This window comes from Leptosomus discolor, chromosome 14 (assembly GCF_034619465.1).
Source record: "Leptosomus discolor isolate bLepDis1 chromosome 14, bLepDis1.hap2, whole genome shotgun sequence".
NCBI lineage: Eukaryota > Metazoa > Chordata > Aves > Leptosomiformes > Leptosomidae > Leptosomus > Leptosomus discolor.
In genome coordinates, this window is record NC_141404.1 from 344,017 (window position 1) to 369,240 (window position 25,224).

The 25,224-nt window shown below is 46.9% G+C and overlaps 2 protein-coding genes across 2 annotated transcripts; one reads left to right on the forward strand and one right to left on the reverse strand.

Moving 5' to 3' along the window:
- The first annotated feature begins 1,648 nt into the window (after positions 1-1,648).
- NSMCE1 (NSE1 component of SMC5/6 complex) lies at positions 1,649-16,444 on the forward strand. Its single transcript, XM_086473307.1, has 8 exons — positions 1,649-1,666; positions 2,650-2,793; positions 11,170-11,291; positions 12,180-12,257; positions 13,573-13,719; positions 14,682-14,798; positions 15,676-15,796; positions 16,252-16,444. The coding sequence occupies exons 2-8, from the start codon at positions 2,676-2,678 to the stop codon at positions 16,317-16,319; spliced, it is 771 nt and encodes a 256-aa protein (XP_086329433.1). The 5' UTR covers positions 1,649-1,666; positions 2,650-2,675; the 3' UTR covers positions 16,320-16,444.
- A 1,117-nt stretch (positions 16,445-17,561) lies between these two features.
- KDM8 (lysine demethylase 8) lies at positions 17,562-24,831 on the reverse strand. Its single transcript, XM_086473306.1, has 7 exons — positions 24,320-24,831; positions 23,918-24,106; positions 22,483-22,615; positions 21,564-21,605; positions 20,651-20,800; positions 17,984-18,076; positions 17,562-17,883 (listed from the first exon to the last, which is right to left on the reverse strand). The coding sequence occupies exons 1-7, from the start codon at positions 24,829-24,831 to the stop codon at positions 17,719-17,721; spliced, it is 1,284 nt and encodes a 427-aa protein (XP_086329432.1). The 3' UTR covers positions 17,562-17,718.
- Positions 24,832-25,224: the final 393 nt, after the last annotated feature.

Here is a 25,224-nt window from a genome sequence, read left to right on the forward strand (position 1 = left end):
GCAAATGATACCTCCATTTCTGGAGCACGGTGGGGCACATCCGGATAAACCTCTCCTCATAAACAAAAAAAACCCTCTCTGCTCATTTTCAGCAGCTTCAGAGATTTTTCTAATTTAGAACAGACAGAAACTATGGAAACTGCTGAATTCAGCGATGTTGAAAAAAATGTCAAAAATACAAAACTTCTCGGCTAAAATGACCAGAACAGCTCACTTGTGTGCCCACGTTTCTGAACCCCTGGTTCTGAGAGTTTAGCATAAACTGGTCTTGAGCTCTCTAAGAAGCCATACACACCGGGGGTAATTTTTGAAGAAGGAAGTCTGAGATTTGGGAACAATCGAGATTCTGCGGTTCAGAGCAGGCTCAGCGCGGCGGAGCCCCCGCTCAGGGGCACGGCTCCTGCCGACACCTTCCCCGGGAGCGCAGCCAGAGCCCTCGGACCTCCCACCCCCGCCAGGCAGAACCCCCAGCACAGGGGAAACGCCCGGGAATTACAGCGGATTTGTCCTCAGCGATTTCCAGGGAGCGCCTGAGCCGAATGGCCTCCAAGAAGGAAAAGCGCTTCTGCCAGCACCAGGCCCCACCGCCTGGAGGGCTCCAGCAGCGCCCCGAGCACGCCCCGTCGCCCCGGGGGGGGGGCCGCGGCGAGCGGCAGCAGCGCCCGGGGAGCGGACGGACCCGCGCCGGGGCGAGCACGCCCCGCCGCCCCCCAGCGAAGGCCGCCCGGGGCCCCGCCGCGGCCAAGGGGCGAGCCGGAGCCGCTCCGCTGGGGGCCGCTCCCCTGCCCTCCCGGCGCCGCCGGAGCACGGAAGAGCGACCTCGGCCCCGGCATCAGTGGGGAGGACGGCGGCACGGCGCGGGCCGCGAAGCGGAGGCGGTGCCAACGCCGCCGCAGCCAGCGAAGAGGAGGCCGCGCTTCGCGAGCGCGGAAGGGAAGGGGGAGCCGCCGGAGGTACCTTGCTTGGTCCGGCTCCCGGTCGGAGCGGCGCGGCTGGCTCCCACACCCGGGCTTCGGTCCGGACCGGGACGGTCCCGGCCCCGCGGCACCTGCAGATCAGCCCCTGCCGCGGGCACGGCGCTCCCCGGACCCGAGCCCTCCGCCCCGCCACAGAGCGCTGCCCCGCCAGCGGCACCGCGGCCCGGCGGAAACGGCTGTCGGCCGCGCGGGAACGCCCCGCCCGCCACCGCCCCTCCCGCGGCCAGCGCGGCGCCGCCTCGCCGGGCGGGGTCGGCGGGGACCACGGTCAGGCAGGGGCCAGCCCGGCTGCCCACGAAACCACTCGCCCCGGGGGCGGAAAGGAGCCAGGAGCCGCGGGCCTTTCAGGAAGACGACGGCGGCACAAACCCCGTGGCGCCCGCTCCGCCCCGGCAGCGCCCGTCCGCGGCAGCGGGGGCGCAGCTCAGCCAGGCCCGCCTCCGCCGGAGCCGCGGGGAGTGCCCGCCTCCGCCCCGGCCCAGGGCGAGCTCTGGAATCGGCGCCAGGCCCGCCTCGGGGGGGCGCAGGACCTGGCACGGGCGGCCCCACCCCGCCCCCGCCACACAGCGGCTGGTCCCGGGGCGGGCGGGGCCGCCGCACTAGTGAGGGGCGGGCACTGCTGCCCCGCCCCGCCCCAGCCTGCTGTCGAGCTGACCGATGGCAGGCAGTCGCAGCGATCACCGAGGCGGGTGGGTGGGGCGGCCGCGGGGGAGCGGGGCCCGAGCGGGAGGTAGGCCCCGGCAGGGGGAGGTAGGCCCCGGCAGGGGGAGGTAGGCCCCGGCAGGGGGAGGTAGGCCCCGGCAGGGGGAGGTAGGCCCCGGCAGGGGGAGGTAGGCCCCGGCAGGGGGAGGTAGGCCCCGGCAGGGGGAGGTAGGCCCCGGCAGGGGGAGGTAGGCCCCGGCAGGGGGAGGTAGGCCCCGGCAGGGGGAGGTAGGCCCCGGCAGGGGGAGGTAGGCCCCGGCAGGGGGAGGTAGGCCCCGGCAGGGGGAGGTAGGCCCCGGCAGGGGGAGGTAGGCCCCGGCAGGGGGAGGTAGGCCCCGGCAGGGGTGCGCAGGCCGGGGGCGGCGGGCAGTGGCGGCGGCGGGGCAGTGTCTCGGTCGTTGCCCGCGGCTCCCCCCGTGGCCTGCGGCAAGCCCGAGGCCGAGCGGGCGGGGAAGGGCGACGGGCGAGGCGGGCCGGCGCTCGGCCGGAGGCCGTCGGTCGTTCCGTGGGTCCGCTCGAGGAGGACAGCTGGCGGGGAAGCTCCTTTGCCTTTTCCCTTGCGCTGCTTCCAGCGCGCTCCGGTCTCGCCGTGCCCGCGTCGGCCCCGCCGGCGCAGCGGCAGCTCCGGGGCCGGACGCCCTGACGGAGGGGAGTGGTGCGGGACAGCGTGGCAGGTGCCGTGCCCCCGCAGCCTGTTCAGACGCCGTCTGTGTGCCAGGCGGCAAAATGCCAGCACACTCCGGGTTTTCTCAGTTTGGTCCGTTACTTGGCCCCGTGGCTTGGAGGGGCATGGAAGGGTAACCCTTCTCCTTGGCGTTAGTCACCGTCTGTGTTCTGAGAACAACCCGGGGATCAGCACTTTGCCCAGATTCAGTATTCGAGAGTTTAGTTGAAATCTTATGTATGCTTGGATTGCGTGTTTTTAATTTGCGCCAACATGTGCATTAATTCCAGCTTTCACCTCTTGCAGCGTTTGAAGCCTGGTGGAACGTTGCAATGGCGGCTCAGATGACTGATGCTCATCGACGGTTCCTGCAGGTCCTGATGTCTCGTGGGATAATGGAAGGATCAGAGACTAGGAAGTTACATCGGCGCTGTTGTGAAATCCATAAAGGTGTGTCTCTCTTTTGGAGAAAAAGTTGGGAGATGGAAGAACTTTTTTTTTTTTTACAAATAATTAGATTTCTGAAAAGCATACACCATCTTAAAAAAAAGTTAAATAACTTCAATGATGTGAGTGTTTTCCCTCTTTCCTGAAAGATAAAATAACTTAGCAATGAGGAAACTAAGTTTTAATCCGGTCAGACTGATACAGGCCACTTTTTATTTTAGCAAAGATGCTTTTTATAAGTTATATATTTAAAAGCATTGATTGTGCTGAAATTTCCAGAATGTTTCCCTTCATACTTACTTGGAAGGGTTTCCTTTGGGATATAATATGAAGTATATGCTGTAACCCATCTTGAGTAAATCTGTCACATCCGACTGATTACATGGTCAGCTGGTTAGTTTTAACGTGTGCTATACCAAGCTGAATTTTATGGCACCTGTAACAAAATTTTGGTTGTATACTATCAAATCTGTTTGAAGTTCATGTTCAAACTTACGTAGTACAGAAATGCGTAATCAACTCGGTAAGGATTTTTTTCAGAGGTCTGTATTTCATCTTCAGCAGTTTTGAAAATGTGGTGGGCACAAACCGAAATAAAGCTATAATGAGTAACGTGTTTAGCGCTAATTAATCAGTAGGTATTAGATGTATCAGTTGCTGGTTCCCAGAAAATAGTGAAAGGATAAAATTCCTCTATTTTCATCTTTACCTTATTTATGAACAAAACTGAAAACGACAAGGAATGTGTAAGAACAAAAAGTGCCACTTAAAGACCCAAATGCTGTTCAAATTAGTGATTTTAAGCCATTACGGTTGAAAGGCAGCTAACTCCAGCAAGTGTTGCTTAAATTACACATTCTGAGATCTGCTATGCACTGAATATACGTTTCAAGTTATTTTCTAGTTCTCTAGTATTTATGACTCTAAAATTGAAAGACTTCTTCACAGTTGTTTGGGGGGTTTAGATGGTTTGGGGTATCTGTGTGAGTCTGTTGAGAGCAGAGCTGGTAACTGCAGGGAGCTGAACTCTTCAGTGGCTGGTGGCGAGCTGGGAGGGTAACTTCAGCATCGCCGTTGCTGACTGTTCTTTCTTTCTGTTAAGAGAGAACAGACTGTAGTCAACGATGTGCACAACCTGTGGCGAACTCCATCGTGCTTTGTTGCCACAAGTGGAGTCCTTTCTGGGCGACAGCAGGGTTTATGTATTTTCCGTAGTTTAAAGGTGTCAGACAGACTCCATAGGTTTTCAAGCTCTCCTGAGCCAGAAGAGCTTGTTTCAGCGCCTGCTCAGATTTCTGACTGAAAAAATGGAAGCATGGAAAAATAACGCTGCTTTTTACAGGCTTACTCCTGTGTTTGTGAGACCCAAGCCCCTGTGATTTGTAAAAGAATTTGTCACAAAGGCTGGAGATGGCCTAAGCCAATAGCACGGCCCTAATGAGTTTATTGTGTGTTAAGAACAAAGAACCTTAAGAAAAAAAAGCTTTACAGCTAGATCATGTTTTCACAGGATCAGCGAGCTGTACTGCAGTAAGAGCTGAGTGGGTTGTTATTCATTAGGAAGGTTTATTTAATAGAAGGATTTAGAAAAAAAATGGTTCCATTGCAACTGCTGCCTACCAAGTGCTTGGTATTTTTTCTGCATAGTGGCAATTCATGTGCAATGGAAAAGCTTGTGAAACTACACAGATACAATGTGGGGGTTTTAACTGTTACAGTTTTATTAAATGCTCTGCCTAGGAAAGCTTTTTGCCACGCTGGGAGGTAAAAGGATGTTGAACTTGACTCACTGAATGGAACGCTCCCCCCACATGTGTTTTATGAACAAAAGAACCAGCGGTTTGACAAACCCGTCCTTGTTAGGGACAAAGTTAACAGTATCCCAGTTTACAAGATCACGGTAATAACATTTTTACAAGGCAACTCAGTCTGACTGGCCAGTTTCTAGAAGTTCTGATTTTGATGTAGTTTCTTCAAGTACATCTTATTACTGCTTAGTGCAATCTGAACAATAATTTTCAAATCGGATTGCAGACAATGTTACTAAAACTAGCTTATGGGCATTAATTCCTGTCTCCTGCAGGCTGTAAGCACCATGTAACAAGGCTGTCTCCTATCTATGACGTTGGTTTCCTTAAATATAAAAGGATAAAAAAGCTGCATCAAATTAGGTCAAGTCATACAGTAACCAGCCTGTGCAGCCTCTGATCAAAGCAATTTGAAAACTTTCCCTCCTGGTGTTCGGCACATTCTCTTTTCTGGCTTATTTCAAAACTCTAAGCTTTTTGGCCCGGAGGCATGTTCTTATTTTTCGTGTATTGCTTGTGTGCTTCCTGCTAGCAGACCAGTGTCTATGCTAAAATCTGTGCACAGCTCTGAAGGAAAAGCTCCAAAAGTCTATCAAAGTGCTGCTCAGGACCACCAGAAAGTGTACAGTTCAGTTAGGATGCAAATTGCAGGCTTGTTGAGGAAGGTTCTTGTAATTGCTAATACCTTTTTACTGGAATCCCTTAATGCATGCTGTTTCTGTCTGCATTGTGTTACGGTTTCTCCAGTTATGAAACGCATGATAGTAAAAACTTCAGTGCGAAGTTAAAGACATCTTGCAGATCTCTAGCATTGTGTAACAGCCAAGGTACCACGACATTCTCGGCACCCTTTCTGAGGTGCCCCTGGGTGTTGTCTCTGGGTGCAAGATGGCTTTTCATTTGTTTGTGTAGTCCAGGAAATGGCAGTATCTGAGTTGGCTGTTGTTGGACCCCTTTACGAGATGCTGTCTGTGGGAGGAGAATATGTAGAATAGTATTCTGACCCTGACCCCAGCTTGAAAGTAGGAAACGGTAAAAATAGGAGGATTTGTAGTTACTTTTCCTGCTGTCTTCCAAGCCAGATGAAGTTCTTTAATAACAGAAGCTCTGGGTTTACACTACTCTAAATAGTATAGCTGGAAAGACGGTGCCTCTCCCCTGGAAAACGCGTTTCTCTCTATAATAGCATGACTTTTGGGTTTTTTTTACAGATCATGGAATAAATGTTGAGATTCATGTGCTCTCTATCTTTTGATAGATTTCCAAGTTAATCTATTTTTTCCTGGATTCAGCACATCCTAAGTTGATGGTATTTAAATATAACAATATTAGGCATTTTCATGACCAGCATTTTATTTTCCAAAGACATGGTCATTCAGAAGTGTTTTCTTTGCCACATTCTTCAAGGCCAGAAGGTTAACAGAAAACAGATATATTTTCATTTGCTATATTTTTATGAACCAAAGGATAATTTGGAGGGACAAAATCAGGTGGCCTTTCAAACCACAATGGCTGTATTTACTGAAGGACAATATTAGGCAATATTTGTAAAATTAATTGTAAAATGTAACAGTATATTAAGTACCAGTGACGTCATTAGAAAAGTGGCTGATACAGTCCCTGTGTGAAAGGATGTTTAGAAAAATGGAAGAATGAGAGAAAACTGCTTTTTTTCCTACCTGTTTGGATGTACAGGAGTGTATTGATTAACCATTCATTAATGTGGATTGAATCAGACTGGCTTTTGTCTAAGTATGTTTTGTATTTTAACTGTCTTGGTAGCTGAACTCAGAAGAAAACAACTGTTGGTGTCAACGTCAGTCTACAGTCGTACCAGTTCATTAAGCATAATACATTTCGTGCTGGGCTGTTGAAAGACCCACTAAATAAATTGTAGATGAGAAACAGGGATTCGTAGAACAGACAAGCATTCTTGTTTTGTATGTCTTTTAGTATTATACATGTTTTGTATGTCTTTTAGTATTTGGTATTCTAGGAAAAGCCCCAGCAGCTGCTCCTGTGTGTGACCCAGTGTGCTCATTATGCTTGTATCTCATCTGCAAAGTTCAGCTAGAGCTTAGGGGAATTTTTCTTGTCTGTGGTGGAATTTGCAGATAACCATCTGTTTTAGCAGAAAGCATTTGCCTTGCAAAACAACAGAAAAACCCACTGTACTCTTGTTTTGCTATTTTGCTTTATAGTGCATCAAATATGTCAAAACTAGAAAAAGAAAACATGGCTCTTGGCTCCTCAAACTAGGCATTTTTGTGTAGACAATGAAGAATATCACAAAGCACTGACAGAAAAGGGGCTGGGGAAGATCAGTAGGACTATAGACAGTGAGATCAGGCAATTCCTCAGCGGTACTTTGGCACAGTGCAGTGAATGCTTTGAAGTGAATGCACATCAGTTATTTGTCTTCCGTGTGGTGGGAGAAGTGAATGCTGAGGAAGTGTTTTGGTGAGGATGAGATGAGGTTTTCTGTGGATGGCTATACTTTCTCCCATCTCACCTCCATCACAGTCCCCATTACTTGTTCTGGAAGCCCATGTTCCTGCTGGGCTTAGCAGTGTTCTTGTATCTTGTCGCAAGGCCACCCACTCTACAGGGACTCTTCTGCTTTTACTGTGGGCTTGTATCTACTTCTCCATAGAATTTAAGGTCAGGACTAAGCAATCAATTTTTGTGTCCCATGTAACGCAGGCCATATTTTCTGCTGCATGTCAGATGCCTTGTAGCTGGATTGAAACATAAAATGTAGAGAAGCTTATCAATTACTCATTTAGATGTTCTGGTAGTAAAGACTGACTATATCCCTTGGGTCAAAATTCAATACTCCCTGTGTGAAGAAGACTGAAAGAAGATGGATGTATCAGTCTCAAGTTGTACTGAACCAGCATTGTAACAGCGTAGGTGTTAGTCACCACTCAGGTAGCAGCTTAGTGGTTACGCTTTAAAACCGAAGCCTTGGCTACGAGTCCTTACTGAAGTTCATCAGAACCTCCCAAGGGTACCAGCATGGCGGTGGTGGTGAAAATCCATCTTGAGCATTTGAGTCACTGAGTATTTTCCCTCCCTAAACCCTTGGCAGGCTGATTGGTGGTGTTCTGCACTGGGTTGCAGAATGCTACTAGGTGCAGCAACTTGTTCTTCTTCCCGGTGATTCTGTTTTTCGTGGGAAGGCTGAAACACGTATTGTAGATGTATGTGTAGAAAGAGGTTTAATGTGAATGGTTTCATATGAGATGAAAATAATGTAAAGCAGGATAAATATAAAAAAATAAACAGTGAATGATGTAGTCTAGTCCATGGTTCAAATGTCATTAAGCTCTCTGAGGCAGGGATTGCCTGGTTTTATGTATTTATGTATAATACCTTGTGCTATTACAAGGAAGTGTTCTGGCTTGGTTTTGATGTTGTTAAACAGAAGGAAAAAGAAAAGGTATTGTACAACATATTGCTGCTTTTAGAGTCTCTTACCAGTAATGGTGCTGTTGCTTCAGTTTTTTCTAGCTATAATAAAGTCAGATGGCAGCATTTTCAAGTCCTGGTAGGGAGCTTCTTATTACGTCAATCATCGTAGTACTAGGAGAGTAACTGAAGGAAATGGGGACAAACCCCCAAATCACACCACATTTTCCTCAAAGAAATTAACTTTTCTTAATGTTTTATTCTTCTTTTATTCTTCTGTGAAATGAAAACTGAGTATCAGTGACTTAAAATCCAAATTTTTTTGTTTAATTCTGAAGTTTGCAAACTGATTAACTCTATGCCAAAAGCTGATGTATAGGTATTAGTTTTTTAAATATGGTTTGATCTTGAAAATCAGCTGTAAATATCAACACTGGTCATCAGTTACCTCTGCTCAGTGCCATTGAAGTAGAAGAAAAACATGACGTTTTTGTAATGCTGCTTTGCAGACTAGAATTGTACTTCATTTTCTGGTTCCAGAGAACATGGAGGCAGAGGTACGTAGATACGATTACTACGTGTTTAGGTTTTATATGAGTAAAGGTCCAGTCTCTTCTTTAGAAGCATTTACTCAGCTTATTTGTAGTCCTTTGCTGTAAACATAGGAGCTCTACTTTTGTAACGGTGACAGTATATTTTTAAGTTTATCACGAAGCTGTGGCATCTCAGACTAATCTAATAAAGATTCCTGTTGTTCGCCTGTCTTTAAGCAAGAAAGTTTAAAACAGTGCCTGTTGAAAAGTGGTGACTAACCAAGAGTGTGAGTGTGTTTGTTACGCTGCCTGCTGTTTAGAGTTGGCATACAGGCACATTCAGAAAAGTTTCTGGTTTCTCTGAGCACCTCTGCTTCTTCATCTTCGGTGAGGGATCTGTCCAGCTTTTCTGTGGAAAATACTTGAGTTTATTATCAAGAGTTTGTTTACATTTAGGGGAAAAAAAAAAAAAAACCAACCAGAATATTTGTGTTCCATGTATTTACTGTTTGCTGTTTCCTATTTGCTCATCTGCTCTCTGTCATTAAATGGAATAAAGTCTTCTAAAGAAAATGCTACCCGTCTTCTAGGGTAACACAGGATGAGCTCTTTTTCTAATGCTGTCATGTGTTGTCTTTAATAAATTTTTGTTTATTGATAGGAAGATTAATACCTGCTTCCTGCATATGCTTGGTTTTAAATGCTAGGAACAACTTTGTTGTGCTCATAATTTGTTACTGGAATAGCAATGTGCTTCAGTTTTTTTTTTTTGACTGAAAACAGATTACAGTAAGTACATCTGTGATACAGTACTAGTTGAGATTGCATTTTACGCCCTAGAGAAGGAAATAATTTATTACAAACAATAATTTACAGCAATTGTAACTAAGTCTTAGATTTTATTTTATTTTTTTAAGGTAGTGCATTTTACAGGGGAAGTTATTGGAAATTAAGACTTTTCAAACAGTTTAATCCAGTATTTTGGAAGTAGGGTAGTCCTGGCTCTAGTGTGCATCTAAAATACTTGTGTTACAAGGTCTTCTTAAATGCAGTCTTTTGAAGTGATACCTCTGAGATATTCTATCAGAAGGACAAAGAGATTCCTGTACACGTATAGTCAGAATGCAAAGACTGGGGATACTTACTGAATGAAGATCATACTAGTTTGTCTCACTTCTCGTCGAACCTGTCAACAGTAAATATTGTTTTCAGTAGTGATGTATCTGAGTAAACAGTTTCTATCCAGTCAGTTGCTATGGCTGCCTGTACAAGAACTGTTTCGCAGAGGTAAGTTATAAGCTTTTGCAAATAGTAATGGGCATTTATCATTTCTCCTGAGTCTGGAATTGTAAATTGACCAACTTTTTAAATGTTAAAATTGTTAAGTACAGCTTTTGGTGTGGTCTGTCCCACCAGAGTTTATATCCCTTTTTTTCACGGAAGATCCATTCGAGCAGCCGTTGATCTCGCATTAAAATGTTACAGCTGTTGTGCAGAAGAATATTCTCCTGTTCTCTTTCATCTTACCCTCTTTCAGAGCTGTCACTAACACTCCCTGGCTTTAAAGTACGCTGAGTGCTTCCTGCTGACAGGTGCCAGGCAGGTGGCACGGCGATTTGACAAAATTATACTGACTTGAACGTTAAACTTACGTTATTATTGTTCTCGCCGTTTGTTGGTTTTGTTCACTCGAGGAGTCTCATGTATCAGGATCATGAACTTTCTGGGCAGGAGCACCCCGTGACTGAGGCTTTTGCATTGTACTATGCTGTGAAGTACAGCGGGGTTTTGAGAGTGGGACCTCCGAGCTGTTACACGATTGACTGTTATAACTGAGAACAGTATTAATTTAGTGATAAGTGGTAGTATTTTTGAGACATCAATCATTTTTCTAAAGCTATGAGCTGTTACTTAACTCTCTTTTTTAAACCCTAGCCTGCTGAAGTCGACAGGATCTTTGCCACTAACGTTGTTTTGTTTTGGATGGAAACTCTTGAGGGCGTGTACTGTTCCTGTGCAAGCAAAAGCCGCAGCGCATGCTTGTGCAGAGTGACTCCAGAGTCCATCTTAATGATGTCTACCATCGAATTTCTGCTAGTATTTAATCTGTTTGTAGAACATGACACAAGGTATTACCTGTATTCCTACAATGCTAGAATTTTAAGTTTTATGGTGCGTACTTGATCATTTACGTGCCATTAATTTGTGAAACAGAACACAAAGAAACAAGGAATCCCTCATGTTAAGATGAAAGAAAACCAGTATATTTTTGTGTTGTACATAATATTTTTTCTGGTCATGTTTTATTTTCAGTTGAACTTGAATTTTCTATTCAAGTCACTGTAGTTAATGGATTAATGCAGTGAGTTCCATACAGCAAGGCAGAGTGTCCGGGCTCTCTCTAAACTGACTTCAGGGAGCTGAGCCTCTCTGGAAGGCTGGTAGTCAGCAGCACAAGAAAATGGTGTGTCTGCTGAATATAACAGACCTGTTTGAATTCTGCGTCACTAACCTTTAGCTCTTTCACCTATGAAAAAAATGTGTCAGCAGATAAAACACAGAAAGATCTGCCTGATGTGTAGTTGTTTGGGATTTTTGTGTATGTGCTTTTTCTTACTTATTTTCAGTCTACTACGCACATGATAAACTGGATGATTTCATCAGTACTATTAACAGCCATCTTCAGCCTTTGTTTATGCAGATCCGGAAAGGAATGTCGGAAGATGATGGGAGAGCACATTATGCTTTGGTAAGTCCGTGACGTGCTGCCATCGCGTGGTTTGTGCGGGGCTGTCCCACTGAAGCGACCTGTAGAGCAGGGAAGTGGGAGGATAAACTGCCAACGGCCGTGGCGCCTGGAAACGGAACGTGGCAGCAAGGACTCAGCAGTGTCTGGTTTCATTCGCGTAAACATTGCTCAAGTGCCGAAGTGAGATTTCTTTTTCACAGGAGACTTTCTTTCTTAAGAGGAATTTTTAAGCTAGAAGACACAGAGCGCCCTCCAACTTTAGTTTTCTTTTTCGCTTACTCAGAAATGGACCTAGCATCAAAGGGTTACAAAGGAATGGCCTATAAAAGTTTCCCTAGGTGCTCTGCAATGTGCAAGTCAAAGAGGAAAGGCTATACTGTAATTTCAAAAGACCATACAGGAGTTATTCTGACACGAGCTGCTGCTTTTAACCTTTCTGGGTCATTTTGCCAGTTAGGTTGAGCTAATAATAAATAGCAGTAGCACGTGCAATTAAGAATATGAAATATCAGTAACTGTTCTTCTCGGTGAAACAAAAATGTGTCTTATAACAGTTACTGCTACCGTCCAGCACGGTATCCCGGTGTAACGTATTAGTTCTACTATCTAGAACTAATATTCTCTATTAGTGCTATAGGGGGGAGATTGGGTTGTTTAAGAGCTTGGACTGGGTAGAGACAGCTGCGGACATGTGGCTGGAAGATCAGGGGTTGTAAACAACAGACTTGTGTACCACTGAGTGTCATCATTAAGGAACAGCCTCCTTCGTGCCATTTAAAGAAATGATGTTTCTGTTAATTGTAAGATGATGTATTCTTTGCCTCAGAGGACCTTTTACAATTTGTGGTGTGAGATTTGATTTCAGTTTAAGTGTTCCTTTTTTTGTAGGTGAATTTGGCAGAAACGGAAATAACTAAAATGGCATCTGACTATACAGAAAATGAATTAGAATTGTTCAGAAAAACAGTAAGTATGTCAGTTATCAGTTAGTAAATCGCATTATTTGTGAAGGTACCATCTTAAAATGAATGGAAATGGAAATGAATGGAGATGTGGTTCAGGAGCCAGTTGCCATCGTACCTGAATTTACCCCAAATTGAATGGGGGGGTGCGGATGAGAGTATATGCGAGTAATGATTCCCTGTTGAAAGTCAGTTAAATCAGCAATAGGGCAGTGCTCCTTGGAGTCAGTGGCCTGCCACACCTGCTTCCAGTTAAACAAACACTTTTCTTCAGGATTTTCCATTGTGATTGCTGAATTTTTCACTGGCTTCAGTAGTCTAGTAATCCACAGCAGATTTTAATGCTTGTAACATATGAATCGGGTTTCTTGATTTGAGTAGAAACATTTGTCTGTCATTACTGCTTAGCCAATTAATTCTGTGTTTAATAAACTATTCTGCTGCTTTTTGAGCAAGAAAACGTACACTTGAGAATTTTTTAAAGTTCCCAGTAGAACTATTGCGCTGAGATTCCAGGACATTTGATGTCTGATTTCTTACAAGCAACCATTAATGTGAGTTGTGATCATAGCTATGTATCTTGCATGTTTAGTGAATTGTTCTTATAGCGTCTTGAACTTTGAGGACTTAATTTCTCCAGCCACTAGACTTTTAAATATTTTTTTGCACACTCGTTAAAATAAAGTTTTCTGTATAAACTGGAGAGGTGTATTGACCATTCTGTGACAGCTGCAAAAGTCCAATCTACATGGGCAGTACCCAGAGATTTCCCTGCCCTCCCCCATGACTGGTGAAGCACCTAAACAGCCATGTCAGCACTGCAGAGATGGCATTGTTGTAGTACTACTGGCATAAAAACTCTGCATGCTGCTCTGTAATAATGAGCAGCAGGAATGTTTCCAATGACAGATTCTCTGAGGACTGGCAATACTGCTACAACCTTCGAGTGCCAGGTAGGTTCAGCAGTACTAATGACTCCAGAGCGAACGAACTTATTTTAGTAGTGAGCGGTTTTTCCTCAAAAGAACCGTGACAAAGAGCGGATAAAAAGAAACAGATCTGTCACCCCTGAGCGTGCTCAGGGGTCCCTGAATGCAGCTTCGTTTAGGCAGCACTGTACAGTTCTATTGGTGGAAATTTTTCTTGGCAAAGATTAAAACTGCCAAGGTAACAATGATTGTTTCAGTTTTTGGCCTTTGTTTTACAGTTCTTGTTCATATCTCGTATGTATGGATGCTAAAAAAAGCTGCACATAACTATAAGGTGCGTCTGTCTAATTGCGTGGGTTTTTTAATAGTTGAAAATGTTTCTTTCGGTAGATGGACCTAATCATTTTATCAGAAGGTGGCTTTGCCTCTTCTACAGATATTTTAAACTTGGCTGACCACCTCAAGACAAAGAAAATGAAGAAAAAGGAAGCGGAACAAGTGCTGAAAGTTTTTGTGGAGGATAAGTGGCTCTCTGAGGTAACTGCTCCATCTTTTCAAGTGTTGATATTTTAATTGGTCCAACTATTATTTTCTTTGGATGTGATGGCTGAAACTGGAGCTGTTCTTCAATGAATGATGGCAAAAATGGTTTTGTGGGGCCTGTGCTTATTGCTGCTTCAGTGATTTTTGCAGAAAAGGTAGCACATTTACAAGGAAAAAGTCCTTGGGTAGGCCTATACAGGACATGGTTTCAGTTTCTTCTACCTGAGCTAGGTGGGTACGCGTGCACAGCCCTGCACTGCGACATTCAGACATCCTTTCTGCACTACAGCATGGCATGCTTCAACTTGGAACAAGAGCTGGGGAAAGCTCTTGAGGGTGGTCAGCGCTGTGAGTTACTTTTAGCGTATTCTGAAAAGCAGTGAGGCCAAACATACCAGAAATGCACGGGCCACTGTGGACATCTTTAAATCACCTTTTCTTCGTGAGGGAGAAATTGATATTAGTTTACCGTGTGGACACTGCAGTTGCTTGCTCAGACAAGAGTCTTCTCAATCCCTTTTCTCCCAGATTCATTGCATCATAGATCTCCAACCCACCGCCACAGGTTTACTTATGTTAGAGTGATTTAGCAGAGATTTTCAAAGATACCTCAAGCAGTAAATGCCTAGATTTTGCTGGAAGCCAGTATAATTTCCACTAATGTGCAAATGGACGGTCCCAAAACTGCATGTCTTTGTTAAGGACAGCATGCTTGCTAATCTGTACCTTCCAAGGACTGGATCTCTGTTACAGCGTGAGATCTTTATTCTGATCCTCTAAACAAATGAATTCTGCTGCTCCAAAAGCATCTTGGCTTTGTATTGTATCTGTCAGCGTGTTAGTTTCATGTTGGCAAAAAAAAATTGGATGTCAAATGCTCACTAGTGGGTGGTTAGAAAAGTCAAAAAAAGGTAAAAGGAATTAAAAGAACCTTCTCTCACCACTTGTTTCCTTAGAGAAATGGAGAATATACTCTGCATACTCGCTGCATAATTGAGATGGAACAATACATTCTCAGTAACTATCAAGATGTGGCAAGGAAGTGTAACATCTGTCACAGCCTTGCCATCCAGGTAACGTTTGTTTTATTACCTCAGTAGGTGTCTCCTAATGTACTGATGTGGTGGTAGCTGAAGTTTGTGATACTTTCCTTTGAGTATTAGGGAGGCACAGAGAAATTCTGGTCTTGTAATCTGGTAATCGTGCCCATGTATATAAAGAAAATACTCCCCCCCCCCACCCCTTCCCGTGTAGGTATTTTATCTTCTGTCTTTGGAAAAAAACTTGTCTTGGAGCAGTTATGTCGGAGTATAAACTTGGAGAAAGCGAACTCACCCAGTGAGGAACATTGTTGTTGTCTTGCTTTTCAAAGCCAGCAGGCTAGAGATGTACCCTTATCCTCGAATAGGCACAACACTTGACCAATCTCACCTTTGGACCTTACAAATAGCAGTCTTCATGTGACACACGTTCACCTTGGGTCCTGTTCAGGAATTGCTTGTGTCTTGGACTCCAGAATTAATGTGTATGTTTATATACAGCAGGCTATGGCACTCTATTTAGATAGCTGGTAAATTACCAGTTTAGTCTTGGTTACAGCCTGAACTATTCCAAAACTAGTTCATTCTCTTGCTCCTCGACCCTGCATCTTCTCATTGTCCCAGCTAATGTGCATCCATGTTACTTTTTCCATCCCAATTGGTCTCCTTTATTGCACCCAAATAGCTCAGGGTTGTCTTTCAAGCTAAATTTTGTCCATAAAGGGAAATAGTATTTCCTAGTTTTCAGAAAAATACCTCCTTTTATCATTTACCAGCTTTGACTTTCTAGTATCCACCAGCTGTACTGTGTGAACCATTCTTGGGAATAAAGCACTGCATATCTGCTGCCCTTTCTACAATTTTACGTTAAACACAAGTTGGATTTTTTTATCAACACTTCTGATTTCAGAGGCAAGTATGTGAATCCTGTGGAACGGGAATGCATTTACCTTGTGTCAGAAAGTACTTTAGAGCTCAGACTGAACGACGCTGTCCGCAGTGTAACGATTTCTGGTCTTGTGACATTCCAGGTACCAATCAACCTATTTAAAAAAAAAATTGAGTGTAATAATGCTAGAGAACAGGCTGGGCTATTCAGACACTGCCTGTGTTATTTATAACAGTAGTTGAGTATGAGTAATTTGTGACTTCAGTTGTGTGTTTCAGACAGTAAACCATACACGGCAACACAGGGCCCTGAAAGTGCAAGGATTATGCCTTACGGTCACTAGCAGATCCTGTCCATTTTGTTTCTAACAACATTAAAGTGGGGGGGGGATGGGGGACACAGACACAACACAGGACACTAAACATGGAAATACTGAGCTTCTGAGAGCGCAGTCTCTTTGGCATTCCTCTGTTTAGCCAGGGAGATGGCACATTCTGAAAGGAACACGGGAATATATAAAGCATTTTAAAAGTCTGGACATTATCCAGTATCATCCTTTTTTTGTGTGTCATTAACCTTCCTTTTGTTCCTTCACAGGTGTGAGTCAGATAGGCTCCCAGTCACCATCAAAAACAGGGAGAGCAGAGAAGAGCTTCATTCAGTGAAAACTTTTTTTCCCCACTCTGGCAGGACAGCCAGACCATCTTGTATTTGTTACTAACAGTGTGTTGTTCAGTGTACTTATTTTTCCCTTAAGTTTTAAGGATTTGACAATAAAACTATCATTGTATGTAGTTCTCCATATTCTTGGGTTGGGACTTCCAGGGCATGGTTGGGAAGGAAAGATGCAGATGTTCTTAGTCAGTCCTGCAAGCTGATCTATGCAGGTGAGCTATTACAAGCAGCCTTTCTCAGCAGTAGTGTTCCCTGTTTGTATAGTTTCACTTGCACAGCCGAAAATGAAACAGGGCTTCAGGGAGGTGAAGAATCAATGCAGCGCTTGAGGTCTCCTCACTAAGGAAGGCTGGCTGAATATCTGACCTAGGGCTAGCGTTTGAACACTTTCACTTGGCACTGTTGCTGGGTGTTTGTCCCTTCTCTGGAGACAGAGTTCATCTGACACAAGGCCAGGTCATGAGCAGCTACACTCACTAAGAGACGGACTATTCTCCCAGTCAACATAACTGGGAAGGGGTAGGATAAGATGCTGGGGCAACGCCAGCTTATGTCCGCAAAGTGCTGAAAAAAAATTACCATCTTGAGATTCTTTTAGTATTGGCACTTCCCTCTCCAGTTCTGTGTAAGGATGCTTTTTCCTTTAAAAGTGACTTGAAAAAAAAGACAAGGACTAGATAGTGCCAGGAACCAGAACGGAATGGCAGCATGTCCTTCCTTGGCAGAAGGCTGTGACACGGGGAAGGCGGAGTGTCAGCAGTTCAGCTGCTGGTTAATCGAAGTACGATCAAGCTTCAGTTTGTTTTAACTGCAACTAAACTACGGATTAACTACAATTAATTATATTCCTAGGCCTCAACACTAGTAACTTCTTCCATATAGATCAGTATCTTGCATTGTGTTAGGGTTTGGGGTTTTTTTATATCAACGTTTTGAACCTTTGGGTAGCACCCTCCCTCATTGCTCATGTAACTCCAATTTTTACTGTTACTAAATCCACGCAGAAGGTAACACTAACCTGGTGTTCCAAATACAGCTGGAAGCAGAGTCCTGGCAGTGCCCATACATAGGGCTGATTCAGATGTACACACGCATACAAGATCATGACCAAACAGATGTTCTTTATTTATGAGTTCTTGTTAGAAACATCCCCAAAAATAAAGTGGCTGTAGCATCTTCTTTCCATTTACCCATCCAGATTCTTTCACCATGCTGAAGCAAGAGTGTGGTGGTTTTCTTTTTTTTTTTTTTAATCCACCTCTAATCTCTGGATAGGGAAGAACATTCTCATGCTTGAAAAGAATTCTCTTGTGAGAAGATGCCAGATGGTAATTTTTCTGACTTTTAATTCCCATTTCAATGCTAACAGACTTTATGCACGCTTCAGAGCTATGACCACCAGAAACTGACAGAGAAGCTGGTATCAAGTGATCGTACATAGTGCCAATATTTAACTGGAATAAACAGGACCTGTCCAGGCATCAGAATACAGGACTGAAATGCAGCCTTTCTGAAATTGGGAAACTTAACTACATCGGGATCTTCCACATCAACCTATAAAAAAACCCACAACAATCATCAGCAGAATGTCTTTACTCAAATATGATTTGATAAAGTAACATTACTGAGACTAAAATTTCAGGCAACTATTTACCTGACTAGTGTTGTGAAGAATTTGGCTTTCATGTGGGTACAGGTTTTCTGAATCCTGTGGTGAATATAGACGAATATACTTTCTCCCAAACACCTGTAAATATTACAATAAAGGTTTTCCATCTATCAGTAACTTGGACATTACTGGAAACTGGGCCACAGCTGGCATTTAACAGTAAAATATACCTGATTACTGAAAACAACATTATCTTTGTAAGCAATAAACAGACACTGCTATAACAAAAACTTAAATGGGATTATTGGAATTCAAGTACCTGTTTCCTTGGAGCAGGTAAGAATTTGAAATCCCAGGAAATGCCTTTAACCGGATTACTTTAAGTTCAATGTGTAAGGCACCCAATTTATACAATGTTATTCGGGCTCTACGTAGCTAGGAAGTAATCAGAAGAACTGAGAATAAGGAGGTTGAGTCTTCAATGCAGTTCACATCAGCAGGCAGAGGTACCAGACAGTGACGGCTTCCATATACTCCCCTAGCTCTTGCTTCTGTGTCATCATTACCTTAGGCCTTGCCCTGGCGTGCTAACTGAACGACTGGAATTCGTAAGGCAAGGGGACCGAACGACCTGAACGCTACGCTGAACCGCGAGTCATCGGTGCCCTGGCGTGAAGTGGCAGAATAAGCAGGAGTCAAAGCTGATGCTTGCACTGATGCCAGCGGAATGCCCACAGAAGGCACAGGGTCACTACTTGTGCTGGTTGTGCCGCGATTCAAGACTTGTTCAGGGGCCAGGCATGATCGTATTTGTTTGAAACTGTCGCATTCAAGAGTAAGTCGGTACCCTGGCAAACCCCAGCACCCTGGCCTGGCGTAACCTACTGAACTATCACCAAGCTGCTTTTCCTCTGTGCTCCATGTAACCGAACAGGATTTCCTGAAACCTTTTCAACACCCAAGCTGTAATGCTAGATGTTTACAGTTTGATGCTTCAAGGACAGCACATAAATGCATTCTAAAGGCTGGACAAGTGTCAGTGCATTCCTGCCCTGTCCTACTCTTCACTGTCACTGGCTGAACTAAGAGAGCATCCATCTGAGTAACTATGGCTATCCATGTGTTTTTAGGGCACCTTCCATACCCCAAGGGATTAAGGATATTAATTAGCTCTCTAAAGAGCCAAGTGTTCAGTGATGTTTTTGATGATGTATGGAAGTAAAGAAAATGTTGGTTATTGCTTCAACAGCACCTTGTCTAAATCCTTGGATTTTTTTTGGGTGGGTGGGTGTTACCTGGACTGCTGTGAGCTAGTAACGGCTCCTTCCTTCACTTGCCTCGCTGGGCTGGGGCCTTGTGTATTGCAAGGCTGAAAGCACAAGTTAACAGGCAGCGGCCTCCATCTCCAGAGACTGGTTTCCTCATTAACTGAAATACTACGATCTCTGCAGCAGCCACCACCCAGCCAGCAGGGATCATTCCGCTGTTACTTGTACTTGTCCCTTCCTGTACTGCACAGCCACAGTTTAAACGGCATCACGAGGCGGCGCAGCCTTAACTGAAAACCGCCAGATCACCTGCTACCCAAATTACAGAGACTCTTTTGCAGCACTGGCAGATAATCTCCCATTCTCCAGGCAGAAGAATGTAAGTTCCGAGGCCTGTAAGGGAAGTATCTTTCCCCAGTCCAACAACTCCTCTAACGGACCTCCACTCCAAAACATTCCCAGCAAGCTTCACGTAGTGTATGTACTAGGGTACTTCGCTTTGAGAATGCGGTTGTGTGTGTGTGTGTGTGTGTGTGTGAGGTAGGTTAGCAGGGAAGAGAAATACAATATGTACATAATTGCACAGCAGTTATAAAAAGCCTCAGTTCCAAGTGAAAACACAGGTTAGCAATACACAAGTGTTTGGGGCAGAGGAACTAAAGCTCAGCCCATAAATAAGCACAAGTAGAAAATATTCAATGTCAACGATCCTGCTGGAAAATGTTCAAAAGTGTAAGCTGTATTTTTTTTAAAGAGTCTCACGGGATGGAGGAAGAAACGGCAATCTCCTTCCAGTAAGCAAAAAAACCCCTCAGTGTCTGAAGATGTACAGTTGTCAACTGCTTGGACAAGGAATACATCTTCGGACTTGTGTAGTGCCCACCACAAAGGGCCCCGGTATTTTACTGGGTTACTCTGCACTAAAAGTCATCATCAAGAATCCTACTAACAGTAACCTGCTTAGCAGCAGTGAGGTCACAGTGCAAATATTACTTCATCTGACTCTCAGTGCATGCACGAGTAGATATTGTACTGGGTAACCTGAAGCGGACTGAAGTACGCAGCTAAGTCTACCCCAAAATCCTGCTGTTCTGGAAAAGGAAGTTCCTTGGTACACTATGACAGGGTCCAGGTTCTTCGCAACTCTGTTACAAATTCTTTGTGTGACTTTGAAAAAGCTGCTTCTTGTGGTTTCCATTTATCATCTGTAAAATGAGGGCAAGCAATGGCCTATCTCAATGAGGAGTGCTTGTGGCCTGCAAGATTACTGAGTATTAAGTTGCAGTAGTGACAAAGGCAATAGAATAGCAAAATAGCTGCATATTCTCTACTCCTCAGTTGTTCATCAAGTTGTCTGCTACCCTTGTCTCTCACACTTACACACCACAAGCATTTTTTCTAGGTATAGTATTAATGGCATGTGTAGAGAAAGTAGAGTACAGACCTGGGCTAAAAAATTTTGCTGGGGGTCCTGATGAAGAGGTGAGATAGTGCCTTCTGGACCAAACCAAGCGTTAATGGTGATGTCATCTTCCTCCCCTTCCCCCAGGCAGCAGTAGTCAGGGATACCGATATCCTCTTTCAATTCTGGGATCTTCTCCCATAAAGAAATACACATTAAAAAGGGCACACGCTGACTTGCCAAAGGTACGTAACTCATAGAACAGAGGAACGAGGCTTGACACAAAGAAAACAAATGACCTGCTTGTCCAGCAAAGGCAGGAGAGAAGTAGCTGAACTGCTAGCAATCTGCCAGGAAATGCCCTCACACCTTCTGTCCTAGCAAGCAGATTCTGTTAGAAGGAGAGGTGGGAGAAAGAAATGGGTTCCTCATTCTTCAGAGACTCTTTGCTTTAGCAGAAACCAGAGAAACCCACAATAAGTAGGTTTGCTGTTCACTGAAAAGGAGCAGCTGATCTTTTATACACTAAGCTTCCTTCTCTGTGAGGTTCCTTTTCACGTCTCCCACCAACCTAGTCTCTGGTTAACTGGAATGACATTTCAGAATACGGTGAGCATATCACCACTGAAGACTGGCAGCTGCCCACATCTCTTCCCTGACTTACATATTGTTTGGGGAAACGCTGCTTTTGAGGTGATACCCCTGTAGGTATTGTACTGAAACAGCACTGAGATTGAATGTCTTCACCCCTGGAAGGGTTTCGTTTCCATGCCTTTTGGACAAACGGAGCAAACTCCTCCCTCTGCTCCTTCTAACTGTGGGAGCAGGAACTTAAGAAATACTGTGACCTCTCTGTAGGCCCTTCCACCTAGAAGAGTGGACATCCTCAGAGATGACTCGTACTACAAAGGGAATGCTTGACTGCAGAGAGGTAAAAACATTCACCCAGTTTTACCTGATCAAAAAGCTGGTGCTGGGCAAGGTATCCTGCACTGTTCTGGAATCAGAGCAGAGAAAGAAAAAAAAGCACAGTCACATATAGGGGAAGACATCTCAGTCAGTTAATTTACTCACAGGCAACATCCATTTCCCATGTCCTATTTCAGAGTACTAGAATCGTCTCAACAGTTTACTCGCGTAAGGGCTCCTCTGAAATAGTCACTTAGAGCTACGCTGAAATTTTAAGAGTGTAGCTATGTCCCCACAATCAGCAAACTACCTGGCTTGCGTCACTGGAAGAAGCCTCGCTATAATACAATGAAGTCTCAGCAGTTCTGTTGTCAATGCTTCTGCACCTTTATAGCTAGGCCCTGCTGGAATGCAGACTAGTTCATCTCCGCTACCTGTAACTCTCTCGATATTCTATCCCAGGCTGCACCACAGACCAATCTGCAACGGCACATGGTCCTTCCTGCCCGAAGACTAGAAACAGAAATGAGGGCTTCAGATCCTCAGCTGTGAAAGAAAAAGGACACTCAATTGCTAACCAACTTTTTATTTTTTCACCCGGTGGCACACGAATTTGGACCCTGATCCTAGATCTCACTAAGCAGTTTAATAACCGAGAGGAGCAAAACTGCTGGCTGAGGATCCCTTACCCTCAGACTCCACCATTCAGGCTCTTGCTGCTGAAGGTATGTGTCTATCTTGGCTGCTGTACGTCTGGTTACATATAAAAATCAAACCTAGCTATCGTTGCATAACTATTTGTAGCTTCAGATCTGGAAAATATGTCAAACCTTTTAATCTGGAGTTGTGCTTACAGCACACCCGCTCCCTTGACATCACCTCTACGTGTGTTTGTTCTACACGGAAATTCTGTACCAGTAACACACTGCTGTGTCTGGGGATGCAGCAAAACAAGACTAACAGACCTCATTTGCAATATACTGGTTGATGAAGTCACCGACAGTCATGAGCTTCTGAGACCATTCCTCATCTGTGTATCGGGCACCCAATTCCACGGGGACCGTGCGGCACCCTGCGACTTGACAAAAATAGTCCACACTGAAATAAAGAAAGTTCCATTATCTTTTTATACTGCTCTTACTGATTTTGTACGTAAGGCAACGGATCAAAATCAATCTTTTGGAGTGATAAAATTCCACTACTGTGAGTTTCTTCTAAAACCAACCAACCAGAAACAGAAGATAGCAGAAAAGGATGCAAGCAGCAAGGAAACGAGCAGTCAAGTTTGTGCGTATGTTATGCCACAACTGTCTGTTCTGTGTTGTTTTAAAACCTTGTTTACCTCAGTTAACTATTGTTTCCTTAGAGGTAAGGAGATTTAGGCCGTTAGTCTCTCTTGCCCAGCGACAGCTAATCTTTTTGCTGCCTACTGCCACATCTGCTAAGTAAAATGTTTATCTTTTTATCATCAACGCTCTGTCAGTGCCAAAGTCTGTATACAGGTGCCGCTAATATCCAGACGCCCCAGCTACAGCCAGTGGCATTGCTTTGGCGGGCAGCATACACCTCTCCATCGACAAGGATACTCACTACATGGAGCAGTTCATCTTTTTAAGTGTCTGAAGGTCAGCAGTAGAGTACCCTCCCCCAAAAAAGAACAAAACCCCTATGAAATAACAACTGTGTTCAGTTAACGTCACTTTTACCCTCGGCTGTGGAACAACAGCAATTGCTCAAATGAAGCACAGGTGGTTTTTCCCCTTTTCCGAGGAGTCGTGAGCCGTACCCCACAAGTACCTGATTCTCAGCACCGGAGATGTTGGCTCCACTGCTCACGCCACGCGAGCGGCATGGTGTTATTAATTGCTCCCCAACAGCGGTGCCTGAAGCTCAGCAAACACAACCCGGACAAACATCGATGCCTGTACATGCGCATGAAAAAGCCCATCACCCTCACTCGCGCGTCTCTGAAATTCACTTTCCATTGTGCTAATTACCAGTAAGTTCCGAGACGCAAAAACCGCTGATCTATGTCCGACACGGACCCGCTTAAGACGCGAGCAGCTCCCGCAGCACTTGGCAGCGCCGGCTCCTCGCTCGCCTCCCGCCGGGCGACACCCCGCGCAGCGAGCCCGGCAGCAGGGGTGCGGCTGTCCCCCGCGCCGGCCCGCCCGGGCCCAGGGGTCGCCGGCGCCCTCCCCTCGCAGCGCCCCGGGCGGCCTCCCCTCACCCGCGGAGCGACTTCCACCGCGCGAACACGACGCGCAGCAGGAAGGCGCTGCCCGCCCCACGGACCCGTGTCCGGCCGGGCCTCCAGCGCTCCGCTGGGCATCGAGACACCCGACGCAGAAAACGGTCCTCGCCCTGGCTGGGTCAGGGAGGAAACTCGTTATTTCTCACCTCCACTTCTTCATACACGGCCAGTGGTCAATAATCCCCTCTAAGACCGCGGGCTTCTGCGGAATCAGGTAGTTGTCTCTGAAATGCTCCAGCGACGGGCAGTGGAGGTGCGGAAGTGCCTCCTCGGGCTGCACCACCGGGACGGCAGCGGGGTCAGCCCGCACCCTCTGGAACACAGACCTCCTCCTCCTTCAACGGCTGCCGGCGGCGGCCCCGGCCCCGGGAGGGAGAGCGGGACGCCGGGGGAGGCCGGCCCGGGGAGAGCGGGGGGACCAGGCCTCGCCCCGGCGGCGGGAGGGGCCGTGAAGGGGGGCGCGAGGGTAAGGAGGGGAGGGGGCTGGCGAAGGGGGGGGGGGGGGGGGCCGGCGCGAGCGCCAGCCCGCCTCAGGGCCGCGGGCGGGCGGTACCTTGGCGCTCCCGTCGGCGGCGGCGCGCCGCTTCCCGCGGGGTAGGTGCGCCTGCAGGACGCGGACGAGGCGGGCCAGGACGTTGTCCAGGACGGCGGCGCCCATGAGCAGCCCCATGTCGCAGAGGCGGACGGCGGACGCCAGCGGGCGGCCGGCGGCGACCTCGGCCAGCGCCCCGAAGAGGCAGCCGTAGGCGTAGACCTGCCGCCAGGCCTTGCTGACCTCCCGCCACGGCCCCGCGTTCAGCTTCTCCCAGGAGTAGTCTCGCAGGATGTCGCCCAGGCGCCGCAGCGCCGCCGCCGCCGCCCCGCAGGGCCGGCCCGCCGCGCCGTAGAGCAGCCGGCGGGCCCGCCACAGGAGCGGCAGGATGCAGTCTTCCACCTCGCCGCTCAGCGCCAAGGTCAGCCCCTCCTCGGCGCCGGGCAGCAGCGCCCACACCTCCGCCCAGAGCGCGCCGCTCGCTGCGGGGCCGGCGGCCGGGCCCCCCGCGCCGCTGGGCGCCGCCATGGCAGCGCGCCTCCGCCGGCTGGCGGGCCTGCGCGGGCCTCGGGGCGGGGGCGCGGGGGCAGGCCCCGGCGGGGCGGCCCGCCCGGCGCGGCTCCGGCCTGCGAGGCCGACCCCGCCCGCGGGGCCGGTGGGCTGGCACGGCCGCGGGCGCCGCTCCCGGGCAGCTCCGCCCCAGCGGCCACGGCAGCAGCGAGAGGGGGCGGCCGCGGGAGTGGCGGCTGAGGCAGGCGGGCCCCGCGCAGCCCCTGGGGCCCCGCTACCCTCCCCCGTCGCGGGCGAGCCCGCCGCTGGCTGCGGCCGCCGCGGGGCTCCCGGCTGCCCGGCAAGTGGCCAGGGGCCGGCGGGTGGCGGCGCGTGGGGGTCGGGCGTCGTTGCCTCTCTCGTACCTGCACC